At 37.6% G+C, this 15,331-nt stretch overlaps 1 protein-coding gene across 3 annotated transcripts in view; it reads right to left on the bottom strand.

Moving 5' to 3' along the window:
* Positions 1-1,008: 1,008 nt before the first annotated feature.
* Positions 1,009-15,331, bottom strand: part of LOC139137597 (delta-1-pyrroline-5-carboxylate dehydrogenase, mitochondrial-like) — a 38,963-nt gene continuing 24,640 nt past the window's right edge. For all 3 annotated transcript variants that reach the window (XM_070705789.1, XM_070705786.1, XM_070705788.1), the window contains exons 4-14: positions 12,348-12,395; positions 11,482-11,637; positions 10,648-10,872; positions 10,051-10,238; positions 9,388-9,461; positions 8,438-8,634; positions 7,378-7,422; positions 5,155-5,240; positions 4,294-4,482; positions 3,241-3,359; positions 1,009-2,822 (exon numbers count right to left, since the gene is read on the bottom strand). In XM_070705789.1, the coding sequence (XP_070561890.1) occupies positions 2,707-2,822; positions 3,241-3,359; positions 4,294-4,482; positions 5,155-5,240; positions 7,378-7,422; positions 8,438-8,634; positions 9,388-9,461; positions 10,051-10,238; positions 10,648-10,872; positions 11,482-11,637; positions 12,348-12,395 (1,443 nt within the window). In that variant the 3' untranslated portion in view covers positions 1,009-2,706. The remainder of the gene's footprint in view (positions 2,823-3,240; positions 3,360-4,293; positions 4,483-5,154; positions 5,241-7,377; positions 7,423-8,437; positions 8,635-9,387; positions 9,462-10,050; positions 10,239-10,647; positions 10,873-11,481; positions 11,638-12,347; positions 12,396-15,331) is intronic.

The raw sequence follows: 15,331 nt of genomic DNA, 5'->3' as shown, positions 1-15,331 counted from the left end.
ACTGAAGTATTCGGTCATGTGGGGGCGCTCCAGGACCTCTAACCCAGCCACTGCAGTGCCATCACATGGCTGTATCTTTTTACCTTTGCACTACCAATTCCTGCGTACAGCTCCCCACACATTAGAAGTAATGGGGTTGGGTCAAACATTGGTGATGAAAGGATTAAGTTAGCAATAAGGAGGTAGAAAAGCTTTGTCTTGCAGAATATATCAGTGTGCAAAAAATGCTGGTTCTTGATCGGGACCATGTCAACGGTACGGCGACAAAAAATCTATTGAATAGTCTGAAAGCAAATTGTGACATGATGTCCCTAGCCTTTTCAACAAACGATGAGAGGAATTGAGAAGTATCTAGGTTTTTTTTATTTGAGATGTGTCTTGATTCAGCCCTATTCGGATACCGTAGAACACTAATGAAAGATGATAGTGCCATATACTAGCTCACATTGCTGGGTTTCACACCAAATTCAGTAACATGTGCCCTGAAGTAAGGGGCTACTCTACCCTTCATATTTTTGTGCTAGAGTTTGTCTAGGCCTGTACAAGTATTGAAATGTAAACTTTTCAAGATGACAGTCTCAGAACAGGGCTTGCAATGAAATACAAGTAGCACTTTGGCAATGTGCCATTTGCCTACATGACTTGCTTTTACACCATTTATTCTTGATGAGAATTTCTTTCAAAGATGGCATAATGTCATTTTTCTTCAAGTGTACGACTCATTTGCACCCCAACATCAATGAAATTTGTATTTATGACAAGGAAGCCATATTGAGCAAACAGCATACAAGGGTTGCCATGGACAACCAACACCACAATGAATGCTGCCTTTAATTTACAATTATCCATATTTTCATCAGAAACATCATCTGAAAAAGCGTTTTAAAATTCTTGACCTTTCAAAATTCAAACAATTTTCAGTTGAAGGTGACTGTGATTATCACTACACAGATATAAATTCTATATACTGCAGCATAAACTATTTCATTTATCACACATACTATGGCATTGTATTATTGCTAAATTTATTGTTTGGAAGACAAACATTTACAAATTCAATACTGTGTCCACAACCTCACTGCCATGTTTTAAAATGCCCTGAACTCTATGTCAGTTTATATATACATCGCGGTATATACAGCAGTTTGAATTCTGGAAACACCAATAGAGATTTACTAGGGGCTATGTGGAATAGCCACACCGCCAGCATTCCTACTACAGGGATATACAATATCCAGTGGTATGGAATAGTTATTTCATGGTACAGTGACATTCAAATACATAAATTTTTGAGCAAGGTTATTAGCTGTTTGCAGTTTTGCCGTACAACAGACTTGTGACATTGAATACTATGCAAAGAAACCACCTCCACAAGTAGGTTTTGTTCTTCCAGGACAAAATCTCTTCAGCTTTTTGATCTTTTACATCCCAGGAAATTTTGCTAGTAGTCGCTGCAAAGGTGTATTTACACACAAATGCACACACATTATATAGCCTAGTGATATAGAACTAGATGTTACATTTTGCCTAGAACTTGAAAATTCACCATATCAGAACACTGCTCCGCGCTCTGCATACTCACTCTACACTCAGAACTGCATTATGTCAAGTAAATCATAATCAAATCAAACTGACAGGATAATTCTAGATCTGAGCTCCATAACAATGTTACAATTTATGTTTACATATTGGTCGCATTTAATATAACGGCAATCTTGTCTGCATGACAATGTTTTTGCATGAAATTTGGCAAAAATATGCAAGGGAACTGGACCCATCTGTTGCCATTACTTCATTAAATCAAGGCTTGCTTCAAGTGACATGGAAGTTGCTCATTTGTGCAAAATTTTTCCCTGACATATCATAAAAACATTTCGATAGTTTCCATTACAACTTCAAAATTTGACAAAATACATCACAATTGTTAAAAAGACACAGTGTTAATGCAGCGGTATTTTATATTTTTGGAATTTTTATTCATCACTTTAATTTTTTCAGACCACATTTACATCAGGCTCAAAATATACTTGCAACTCAGGTAAGGCATGCTTTTATAACAAAATACATCACAGATTGTATTATTGGTTCTAAAATTTCTGCCCACATTCACACCATATTCTTTTATTTGAATACTTTTCAACACCAGCAGATTGTACAAAATGTGACCAACTAACCCAACTCTGTCCTTGAGATCCAATAAATGCCCATACACAAATGCAAATTTCAGTAAATTTGTATACTTGTATTTTATGACAAACTGGGACAATGGTTCCATAACCCCTCCATACCTTGACTTTGTTCTCATTGTTGTGTTTGTGAATGGTGTGGATATAGTATTTACAACAAACCCAGACAAAATAAATCTATGGATAAAACTAAAACTGTAAAATTTCTTTCTTTGATGGGCAGTCCTGTCTCTTGCACTAAAAGGTCTATAACTCTGGCAAGACTTCAAACAGTTTAATCCGATATATGCTAAACCATCTAACATTTCCACTCATTCTGGCTGATATTACATACAGGAAAACCATTTTCACTTCACATTGCTATGGTTACAGTCTCTGACAGTAAACTAATTTGTTCTTTGTTTTCAGAATAAACCAACTACAGAAGCAGTTAAATCCCTTTCCAGCAGATTTTGTCAGTTTTGTATTTGTTGTAATCTGGATTCCTTATTCCGGGGAGTGTGTTTCCCATTTGTTCAGTTTATTCCTTCATGTGAGGATACTTCCACTGTGTCAGGGGAACCTTGGTGTCTTTGATAGCCACTGGTGAAGCCCATTTCAAACAGTAGTGTGGCCCTCCAGCTTTATCATTTGTACCTGTGACAGTAAAAAGAAAAGAAGAGATATCAGTGACGCTTGAGGGCGCCCTCATGTTCAGCTGTGCTATGAAGTCAGACTACTGTGACAAGGGAAGTATCAATAACTTTCCTTCACAATGTATTTACCACTTATAGACGTTTTTGTTACAATATTTTTGGCTGACGTGTTTTAAGTAAATCTAAATCTAAACAACAAGAGGTTTAAAACTCTGGAAACAATGTTATAGAAAGTTCTGAAATGACATTGACCAGATTATTGAACTAAAACGAAACAAGGTCAACTTTATGAGATAGTAGGTAAAATATTACTGTAAAAGACAAACAGTGTAACTGGTATAATTGAAGAACAAGCATAGAGCAAAAGACACCTTTTCTACAAAGCATGATATCTCCATGCAAAACAACATCACACTTACCAGAAAGTCTAGCACCACCAAAAGGTTGTTGTCCAACAACGGATCCTGTACATTTGTCATTGATGTAAAAATTACCAGCAGATTGCCTGAGAGCTTTTGATGCTTCTTCAATGAAAGTTCTGTGGATGAAAGACGAGGAGAAGTGCCGTTTCAAGTTTCTCCTTAAATCACCAGTGAGGGGTTACAAACACAAAACTCAACTTTGGTACAATGAGAAGTTATACTTGTGAAAAATTCTCAAATATTGGTCACAACTCTGTAATGATTTGCTCTGGGAACACAAAAAGTAAAGAATGACCATGTACCAAAATTTAACATGCAAACAGACAGAAAAGTCATGTATACACTCATACAGAACAGTTGTTAGCATGCCCTTTATTTGTACCAAGATGTGAAACTACTACCATGTTATTGCTTGGTTTCAAGTTTTTCTGTCAGACTTCTAAATTTATGTATCAGTGGAAACAATATTTTTCAAGGCAGGCAACGCAACAAGAAATAAACTTCTGTGTAAAACAACTCGACTAAGAACAAACAGCCTGTCATATCATAATTGAGAAAGTGATTATGGGCATAAAGTCATGAAAATTGTGCAGTTTGGGCAATGATGAGCAGTCTGGGTGATTACAGAAACATTCAGAGTACACAAGGTTGCTAGGAGAAGCCCACTAAAATTTCCATAAATGAAGCATGAAAGTCTATCATTGACAGGGCTGAACGGTCGTCATGACACACTGCCATCATTGGGATGCTCAATTAAATATTTTTGTCAGACTTTTTTTGTAATTTCCCTGACAATAAGTGCAAGCTTGGTATTTTGTTACCACGTTATGGTTGGAACTTTCAAATCACATATCACATGATTGCAGCCACAGTCTGCCATTATAAAAAAGGTCAAAAAGAAAAAAATTTGTCTGAACTTCTGTTGCTACAGGCCAATGTTAGGTGCATGATACCATATCATTAAATATAAGCTCTTTTTGGTATTTATATACAAACCAAATGTGAGCTAACAAAACCATGCTGATGACGCATTATGACCGCCATACTTACTGATCTTGGGCAAATACTGCTCCAGTAAGAGCAAAAGGCGAAGTCTTATTGACCAGTTGAATAATATCTTTGGAGTCCTTCTCAGGGTATGCATAGACAGCAAGGACTGGTCCAAAGATCTCCTCCTGCATAATCTTGTCGTCAGGGTTGGTGGTTTCTATGACGGTCGGGTCAACAAAGTAACCCTTGCTGCAAATATCAACATATGGTAAAGGATTCAGTAATTGTCCTCTGATGAGCAGAGTGATAATGAGACAAACAGCACATCTTATAGAAGTATCTAACACTGCATTTTCACATCATGGAAGTTCTACAAGCAAATTGTCCTGGTATTTCTCATTCAAGATTCAATGCGAATAAGAATTCCAATATATTTGCTAAGCCTTACTTGCTGTGGATGGTATTAGAGTGACTTTATTTGAGCACATTTCTTACACAAAAGATATTTTTATTAAGTCTTTGTGTATATGCATAATTCATTTGTTGAAGTCTTAGGCTTTGTGAACGGTAAGGTTTGAAAGTTTTATTTGTGTATCCTTTTTGGTAGATGCGAAAGGATGAAAATCAGCTTATGTGATAATAATTATACTAGTTGTAGGATGAATGTCATATACATATCTGCTACTCACCATTCTTGTAGATTTGATTTTTAACAGACGTACATTTACGCTTATAAAATCAAGTACGGTTCAAGTCCAATTATTGAATAATCCAATTTCATAACTGTGGTTGCTATGCCTACCTACCATAAAGCTATGGATTTTCATTTAGCCAGTTTGGATTATTTAAGAAACCATATAGGAATGATCTGTTTGTATTTTTCCTCTGTTTAACATGATGTATAATGATTTTCCCACCTACCTGTCGTCACAGTTACCACCAGCAACAACATTAAGATTTGGTGAGCTCTTAGCATGTTCTAGATAAGCTTTGATTCTGCCAAACGACTGTGAACCAAAAGAGACAAGATAAATTAATGCCAATTGAATACCACCTCAGAGGCTGTCATTGGAGTGTGGGAGTCTGGTCTGCCATGCAGGGAGTCACTAGTGTGGTTTTTTCACATTTCAAAAGCCATGATAAAGTAATCTTTGTAGACTTGGCACCATTTTGATGATAGTGTGCCATCAATCTTACACAGATTTTTGTTATTTCAAAGCAAAAACAACAGCAGATTTGTCCATCTGAATTCCAAACATATTCAAATATTATAACTTTCTGGTGTGCTACATCAATTTGGTCAAAATTTTTCCTTTGAGATAAAGTGTTCTCCACAAATGAAAATTAAAGGCGGGCGGCTAATTAGCATATTTATTTGCATAATATTTGCATACAATTTACATATCACCAGGGCTATTCACAAGGCATTCCAGTGATGAGATATACTTCTGACATTTTTAATATTTTTCTCCATTCAGCAGTAATAAATAACAAGCTATACAATTTATTTTTAAATTTAAATCCTTTTTATTTACATTATATAAATAATAAAACATCAAAAGTGAAAAAAAAACATTGAACTAGTACAAACAATACACAATTTAGTAAATATATTGCACAATACCAACATGAAAATTCAAAAGTAGGGCTACATGAGAAGTAATCAGTGTTCGAAATAATCGGTGGCAAATGGTGGCACGTTTTCATATGATCCTCTGTTACTGTATGATTGTATGTAGCCCGATTGGTAAAGCCATGAACGTCTTTTTTTACGTGCCGCGTCCATGACAAGTTGATACGGGACTGAATATTGCACTAAGTTACAATACGGAGTCAGCGGAGCATGCCTGCAGAGAAACATACGTTGACTTTAAAACTCTATTCATAATAAAGAGAGGCCCCAAAAAAATGATACCGTACAGGTATTTCCAAGAGAAAGATTTGAAATTTCATCGACTCATAGTTCGGCAAACGTACAAAACTTTGACAACTGCGCGGCATAGGCTGCCATGCATGTTTGTGTGGAGCAGGAGCACGCTGGCGCTCTTGATCTCCATCACACGCGACCTTTGAACTATACAGTACAGAACCGTGTGTACATAGCTGCTGTATTCGGATGATCACACGAATGATGGCTTTAGCTCGTGCGTTTTCTTTTTACTTCATTTCATTGTGCCTTTAATATTTTAAAACGGTCACGGATTTTGAAACTTGATCAAACGCAACTGCTTCTCAAAGTCAATCGAGTGAATCGCATGCAAGTTACGAATGCGTGACAGGAAGTGACACACATGGCTTCAACGTCATGTGGACGTACACGGATCTCAAAATGGCTAACTCGGCTCGGATACGCAACGACCTGAACACGCGAAGTACCATACTTTTTTGCATCTGATATTTGTGTCAACCAATCGTACGATTTTAGCCACATCTGATCGAAATCATTCCAGACCTTCGGATCCTTACAAGTACGAGACATTGGCGGCAATGGTAGTTGCCTATAGTATAGATGCTTTGACTGAGTGCCCGCTGGCAAAAATGCAACACCGAGCCTTGTACCGTGTCCATTGTATGAAATGGACGGTGTCTGTACGGTACAGTCGGCACATTTCAAGCTTTTTGAATTGAAGTCTTAGCGAATGTTCATCAGCACTACGGCCGTTTCACACTAAAAGCTCGCTGAAATAAAAGCGTGACAAAATCGCCGCTGAGATCGGCGGATATGAAAGAGGATCGGGCGAAAAAAAATAAAGGATCGGGCCGATCCTTTGAGAACATTGAGGATTGCATGCAGTCGCAAAACAAACCGACAGATGTGTGAACGGCCCCTCTTTATTACACGACGTTGTCAGTTGCTGTCATTTTTATTCAATAGGCTTTCAGATATTGTTCGGACAACTGACTGTGAAAACAGTTTAGGCTACAGAAAACAAAGGTGGGCGGGCGAGATAAAAGGTGGGCGGGCGAGATTAAAGGTGGGCGGCGACAAAAAGAAGCCGGGCGCACCGCCCGTCAGAAACCCCTCGTGGAGAACACTGAGATAATTATCTATGAATTACAAAGGGTGTTAAACATCAAAGCAACACCTTTGACTGGGATAACTCAGTGAATTCTAAAAGTTGGTGGTAAAAGAACCCATCTCACCTTATCGTCAATGACAGCTGACATAAATACTGTAAAATCATCTGCCTGTGGAGAACCAAATAACTCACATTAGAAGGGTCAACTAAGGTAATTCATAATATGTAGCACTCATCATCACTTAATATTCCTGTCTTACTTTTGTAATGGTTGCTTTACTTTCATATTCACAATACAAACAACAGAACTACTTGTATATTTGGGTTTTTTTCACATCTTTTCACCGATCACATAAATTCAAACTAAGCCAATGATTATCAGTACTGTATGATATTGATGTACAGACATGGTGATGATACCTGATAGGTATAAAACTATGACCACGAAAGAGATATTCCTCATCTTAAACTTTAAAATTACATACAGCTTAAATGGGAAGTTACAGGATTGTGGGCGCACAATAGGGGATTACTGCTGACACAGCCATTTGCATACACTGGGCGGGAGATTTGAATTCTCACAGCATCACTTTGACCATATGATAAATTTGAATAATCACGATGGGCACTTTCGTGACATACGCACAGTGGGGTAAAATGGTCGCACATGGAACACATTTTGAAACATATGCATTCTCTGACAAAAAACGCAATATTTTTTCAGTTTATTTTTGACTCAAGTTTAGTTGCTGTATATTCACAGACATCATGTGTTAGATTCAATACCTGAAACATGGCAAAATTATGGGATTCTGGGACCAAACACGAAACGTCTGATCAGTAGTGTGCCTTTTTCACATTTTACATAGCTTTACGATAATCCAGTTTTTATAGGGGAAGTTCCTGTTTAAATGCCTTATTCTGTACTTGCACCAATAATATTGCTTTTGTTTCAGTAAGACTTGTATCAACCCTTTCACCCCAGTTCCCTGTGTACAGGTCTGACTTTACCATAGAAAACAAAGGATTTGGGACAAACCATGGTGGTGAAAGGGTTAAGGCTGACTTCCTTTGAAAATTCAGCTATGGATATAATTACACTATAGTACAGTACTGATAGCTGACAAACACTACGATACGGAAAACTGCAAGTGGAAAACCATTAACTGTCTTGAACTACTTACTGGTCCCATCTTAATTTTCTTGTGTTCTTCCAAGAGTCTTTCTTTGACCTGTGGCCACATTGTATCCGGTACATACATCCTGGAAGCAGCGGAGCATTTCTGACCACTGTATTCAAACGCTGACCTGATAGTTCCATTGACAACACTTTCAATGTCGGCTGAAGGGTGCACCAAGTGATAATTCTTACCACCACATTCTGTAAAGAGTTGGAAAACAGGAAACTTGTCAGTGGGTTTTATCTCACAATTCATCTGACAAAGTGATTTCTGTGAAAATGGGGCAAATAAAGCATGAATAATGCACTATGGTTATGAAATGAAATTTTAAGCAGTAATAGGTGACTCAGATATCATCTGCATTTTTGTTCTCTTTTTCTGATCACTCGAGAATAATTATTGAGGTCAGGCAAAAATTGTACCAGTTTTGATGGACTTGTAAGTGGTGGTGCCATCACTGGCATCACTGGAACTGAAGAAAATGAACAGTTTCCTTCACAAAACAAACTAAGAATAGACCAAAATACATCTACACAATATGTTTTGTCAAGGGTGGAGAGGGTAAGTGAACAACTATTCCTCTTTTCACAAAATTGAGTTTTGTTAAATGGCCTTTTCTGCCTATGACAGCTCCAAAATCACAGGGTCAAGTTTAAAATTACTTGTAAATTTTATGTTATAAAGACTCCTAAGTATCAATATTAGACTTCTGGAGAGTATAGGTAGGACATAATGTATTAAGTGATGGTGGTTGGTAGCTAGAACAACTATTTCAAAACTTTTGACAAAGTTTATCTCAATATTTGTGAAATGTAACCCCGTGAGAAAAAGAGGACCAACACCTACTATCTTCTAACTACCAGTGTTTATAGGAACACAGGGTAACTCTGGTAAATTCTCCAACCCACTGAAATCCATACTTCTTAAAAAAAAAAAAAGCCAAAAGTACCTACCTCCTACAAGCCTCGGAAATGTATTGTAATTTTGAATGTTGTTACCGACCTGCTTCCAAAGATGTTGGAAAGTTCTGTAAATAAATTGAAAGAGCAAAATTGTTTTTGAATATCATTTCCCAACTCCAATTGTTTGGGCCGAGCTTCATGATAGAAAGCTACTACTGGGCTGAGGCATTCAATTCGCTAACTCTAGCAAATAAACGTTTCCACTTATGCAAATGGTTTTAATGAACACTGGATGAGAGTTAAACTAAACTTATGAGCCGTTCTTCATTGAGAATATTCATTGATTTAAAATCCTGCACAATCTAAGCTCAGAGTGAAACAATTTTTTACAAAACATTTATTTCAGCTAATGATGATTATGATAGCTTGCCATTATGTTTTGCATCATGGCTGCTACAATTTATACTGAAAGACATAGCTGTCTTTCCACTTTCTACAAATACCAATGGAAGCAGAAGTGTAACTTCAGCTGATTAAAAAACAAGACAAAACCTGCAAACAGCATTACCAATGGTAGAAGTGCAAAAGCAGTCACTAAATAACTGTTCATATTCCTATAAATTTTTTTACTGATATAATGATACCCACATCAATAAATTTCACATAATGGAAAGGAACTAGCAAGAGGAAAGATTAATACACGGATATCCTTACTTTACACTTCCTGTAAAGTTGATAGCAGCAAGGTCAGGCGATGCTGTGATGGTGTCACCGAATACAGGCCCATCAGCTGGAACAAACTGTATCACACCGTCAGGAACACCAGCTTCCTGTAAAACTTTGAAGACGGTCCAGCCAGCCAACATGGCGGTGTCACTGGGTTTCCATAAAACCACATTACCCTGCAACAGAAATATTGTAAAGAATACTTCACCTCAAACTCCACAGGAAACGGAAATTACCTACAGAGTTATTCCTTTCTCTTGCATCTTTGTTTGGCCAAGCTTCAAAATGCACTCTTTGAAATTGGCGGTAGCTGTGCCCTCTGCGTCAATATGATGCATTACAGATTGAATGGAGTTCCTTGACCCAAGACTATATACAGCACATGGCTGTGTCAAAGAAATTTTCAGAAATTCACTAACTGATGAAAAGAGTTCAGACACGTTTTCAGACTCATTTCCGTGAGTTTGGGCAATTTTTTGGACAAGATTGTGCCGTGTGGTGTAAAATATGGTGAATTTGAACCAATTCCAAAATCATGGTTTACAGGTAATTTTCTTTCATCCACTATTGAGGGTTAAGGCTTACCATCATGGCTGGTGCACCAGCCAAGTTTCCACCAATGGCAGTAAAGTTGAAAGGTGAAACAGCAGCTACAAAGCCTTCCAGGCCTCTGTAGACCATTGTGTTGATGCTCTCTTGCGTATCTATTGGTTTGTAATTTACTACCTCCAGTGCAAACTTGGCATTGAATCTGTAAAAGTCTATAAGTTCTGCAGCTGCATCAATCTCTGCTTGCCACACATTTTTTGCCTGGAAAAAGAAAAGATAATTCAAATCAAGTTGTTTCTTGTAATTCCAACTAACTGAACACCTGCTCAATATTCCAAAAGTTAAAATTTGAAACACAGAGCACCGCAAGGACATAAAACATCAAACTATGATACCCAGAATTCATTTGTGATGGGAGAGTTTGCTTTCACGCTTGAAAAGCCGTCATATCAAAAATCAATGCCATCTACCATTGAGTAAAGATGGCTTTAGTAAAGAGAGCCACTGAATGACAAAAAGATATGAAAACTTGAATAAAGATCAAGGTTTGCAGATGGTAAGTTACCATTAAAATGTGAACTGCCACACAACATGCCATTTAGATTATAACATATTCATAACCAATTCCCTGCAAACAGGTCAATAATGACAATTCATAACAATGGGTTTGGGTCAAACCATGGTGCTAAAAGGGTAAGATAGTGTAATTTTCAGGAGTATGCAAATAGATAGTTTCAAAATTATAGTGGTACATAGACAAAATCAAGCACAATTTATTTATAAAGTAGAATTTCCCTTATTCTATTCAAATACCTCATCTTCTCCATATGACTAAAGTTCTACCTTCTTGTAGCAAACAGCAGTACTTACCTGTCCTTTCATGGTAGCAGCCACAATCTGAGGCCTGTATTTTGTGCTCAGTAAGTTTGCGGCTTTCAGGAAGATCTGAGCTTTTTCCTCCAGGGGCCTGTTATCCCAAGCTTCTCTGACAGAAAGGGCATTTTCTATTGCTTTGTTCAGAAGGTCCTGTATTCATACACAGTAAGAACACATCATGAAAATATATCAAACTGAAAATAACTAGTTATTGAATAAAATATGACATTAAACTTGTCCAATAATCATTACTGTTCAAGGTAATACATTACCAGGTCCATGGGACATTTGTGATTTACAAATTTAAGTAGGACCATCCTGAACCACTGATAGTTAGTGGTGGTACCAGGTGTCTGGAATGGGTCAGCGAACCCTGCTAGCATGCTATACCCGTCAGGATTGGTCCCAAATTGTATGAAATGATACAGTATATGAATCACTGTAAGAAGTCAAAGCTGGGAATGGTGTCACTAATTATTTGAGTGACTGAGGTATCATATTTGGCCACAATGTCGTCATATCGACCATAGAACGTTTTCGAAGTCCTCACTAGTCTTTTAGGTGTGAATCCCTGTCTCACTAGTTTTGATGCCAATGAGCTGAGTCTCATTAGAAAATCAAACTTGCTTTTAGCTTTTTATATGATCTTTTGAACTTGGCATCTTATAGATTAAAGTGAAATGTACACTCATAGGTAGAAAGAGGCCTAAAAGGACCTGTTAATGTTTGTCTTGCTTTTGTTTGCAATCTTGAGAATGCTTTTCTTAATGCAAATAATGGATAGAAAACAACATTGAAACTCTTGCTTAATTTCAAAATACACAGTACATCACAAAAAGTAGAAATCTTCCTATACTAACCTTGTCTGCCAAATGATATTTGGCAATTTTGGTTTGGTGATCATACGGCTGAAAATTAGAAAACAGAAACTTGTTATTCATGAAAAATGATCATTGTGACTGACCCACTATGCATATACTGTCAAGGGCTTTGAACCTTGCACACCTTTCTTGAAGAAAACCAAAAACCTGAATAGCAGATTATAATGGGAGGAATGAAATAAGTATGTTATGACAGTCATGGATTCATGCTGTGTTATCTCTGGTAACCAGGTTTCAAAGTCATGTACTGACAGCGTGTTCATTTTTAGCCGGATGCCGGCCAAATTGACCGGCTACTTTCGTATTTTGGCCGGCTACTTTTCAGCACTGTTTCGCTCTCTGGCCCGGAAATTCTGGTTTTGATAACAATAATTAGATTTTTTTGGTGGTCTTGCAAGCCGCAGATAATATTTCAGAAGTGCCGATGTGGCTATATGTAGTCACGGTCCCTCCACAAAAGACCGTGATGTAGTCTAGCAATTTACGCGGTGAACTTGTTGCTATCACTGTAGTACCGCGATCAGCGAACGTGTTGTACTGTACACTGGGAATCGCTCTCGAGGTCAACCTGGCTCGCCCGATCACAGCCCGAAATTCCGACGTTCACATCGGGTATAGCCGAAAATTGGACTAACATACAATTACGTTATGCCCGCGAATAGCCGACCATTTCCGAATGAAGCCGACTTTTGTTTCGCTCAAACGCGGAAGAGAAAGTCGACGCTTTGGTTTTCTGCGTAAGAGTAGGGCCTAGTCTGATGGGTTTGGTAGGTTTTTGATCAAATCTAAAGCGACCACAAGTTACTGAGTCTCATTTTTCATACTTTCGAAACGCCACGTCAATCTATCCATGGTCGATCACGATGTCAATATTCAACTCAAGTCGATCGACATCGCGTTTTGTGGAGGGGCCGTGGTTGTGTGCATCGCGGAAGAGAAAGTCGACGCTTGAAAACTTTGATTTTCTGACTTTGTCTGTTGGTTTTGGGAGGTTTAGATCAAATCTAAACAAACAAAAAATTACTTGGTCTCACTTTTCGTACTATTGAAACGCTACGTCGATCACAGTGTCAAATTTCAGGTCGACCGATATCGCGTTGTGTGTACTGTGTTACAATTGACTACCGGTACTTTGTAGACACACGGCGTAGTACAGGCCGGCGATCAGTGTCGTTAGTTTGAGATTTTATCAAATATGATCACTGAAATTTTGCTCTCTTTTTCAATTATATTCAACATCAGCAAAAAATCAATAATCAGCTCGCGGATTCGTTTTATTGTGAAATTAGTACAGTGAATTAAATTCACTGAAAATTGTGTTCCTATAATTCATTGAATTGAATAAACTCTTTAATACTGTATCGTCAATCAAGTTTATTTAAATCAGTAAAACACTTTGTACAGCCAAGCTGGTCAGGATTCTAGCGGATCATTATCTGGGTTGTGAAAACCTAGGCCCATTCTATGATGTATTTCAAAATGTTTGTTCAAGTCATGAGCTAAACATAATTCTACACAACAGTCTGGTGAAATTTTGCTATTATCCTTGTCAACTGAATGCAGTTGACAGGCCTGAGTGATATCAAATTAATTTTTCTGACTTTTTTTAAAACTTTATCCCTTGAAAACATGTTGTAATTGGCAATGATAATGATTATTCTGTATACTGAAATGGTCTTTAATACTGTACAAGAATGCATAAAATTACTCCAAAATGTCTTCAAAATTTAAAAAGTTCTTGCCCACAGGGACGGGGGACCCCGTCCCTGAAACCCTCCCCCTTTGTGTATGTTGAAATAACCTTTTATACACTGTATAAGAATGCATGAAATTGCTCAGAAATGTCTTCAAATTTAAATATAATCCTTAACACTCTCATGCTGAAATGGTCTTTCATACAATACAATAATGCATGAAATTACTCCAAAATGTCTTCAAATTTTAAAAATTTCTTGCACACAGGGAGGGGACCCCCTCCCTGAAACCCTCCCTCCTGTGTGTATGTTGGAATAGCCTTTTATACACTGTATAAGAATGCATGAAATTGCTCAGAACTGTCTCCCCCCCCCCCCCCCCCCCCCCCCCCCGCCGCCCCCCCGCCCAGGGAACCTGGTTGCACACAGAAGCTAACCGCCTACTTTTCTGAATTTTCCGCCTACTTCAAAAATTTTTGAGAACCCTGACTGAGCTCTCCTTGTTCTATCATCCTATTTGGGGACAAGAGAAATGTACAGGGGTTCCCCAAATCATTTTGGAAAAACAATGTTAAGTACCGTTAATAATTAGCAACCAAAGTCCTGGCAGTATAGCATCAACCATGTACATTTGATAGCATGGTCAAAAGTGTGTGAGCGTACATGTATAGCAGGTTTGTTAAGAGGACAACTATCATCTTCCATTCGTTAAGGTAGAATTTTTATTCCTGATTGTAATAGGTAATGGTTGAAAATTTCCTTCAGGGACAGTTTGAGCAAAAGTTTAAAACTTTCAGTACTCAGGTGTAACGATTAAAAAGAAAAGTGGTGATCTATCCTTGATTCTGATAGTATATCTGTATACAAAATATACTTTATACTTCTCTCATCTGGCTGTACCCTCTTTAAGTATTTGTTATATTTGCATATAAGTGTAGTCACTACAAAAGGTATTGCAGAGACTCTGAGACATTTAAACTTTTTGTAAATGCGACTGATTTACGAAGTGATCTATCTTGTGATCTATTGCAAAACAATTCTGCCTTATAGTAAACCTTAGTTTATACGCCACCTTACTGGAGCATAATTATGGACAAATATATCTGCTAGACTTTGACTTGAAATTGAACAGACACAATATCACACATTCTATTAGTACTTTTATTTTCCTGCATTTACAGTATCTCTGCCTGCATCTTTTTTTGACACTTTCACGTGCAACATAGCTGAGAAAGCGAAGGCAGTCAGCTGTAAATGGGGGCAGCCTTG

This window comes from Ptychodera flava, chromosome 7 (genome assembly GCF_041260155.1).
Source record: "Ptychodera flava strain L36383 chromosome 7, AS_Pfla_20210202, whole genome shotgun sequence".
NCBI lineage: Eukaryota > Metazoa > Hemichordata > Enteropneusta > Ptychoderidae > Ptychodera > Ptychodera flava.
The sequence above is the reverse complement of the archived record's forward strand: the minus strand, read 5'-3'. Positions and strand labels throughout refer to the sequence as shown.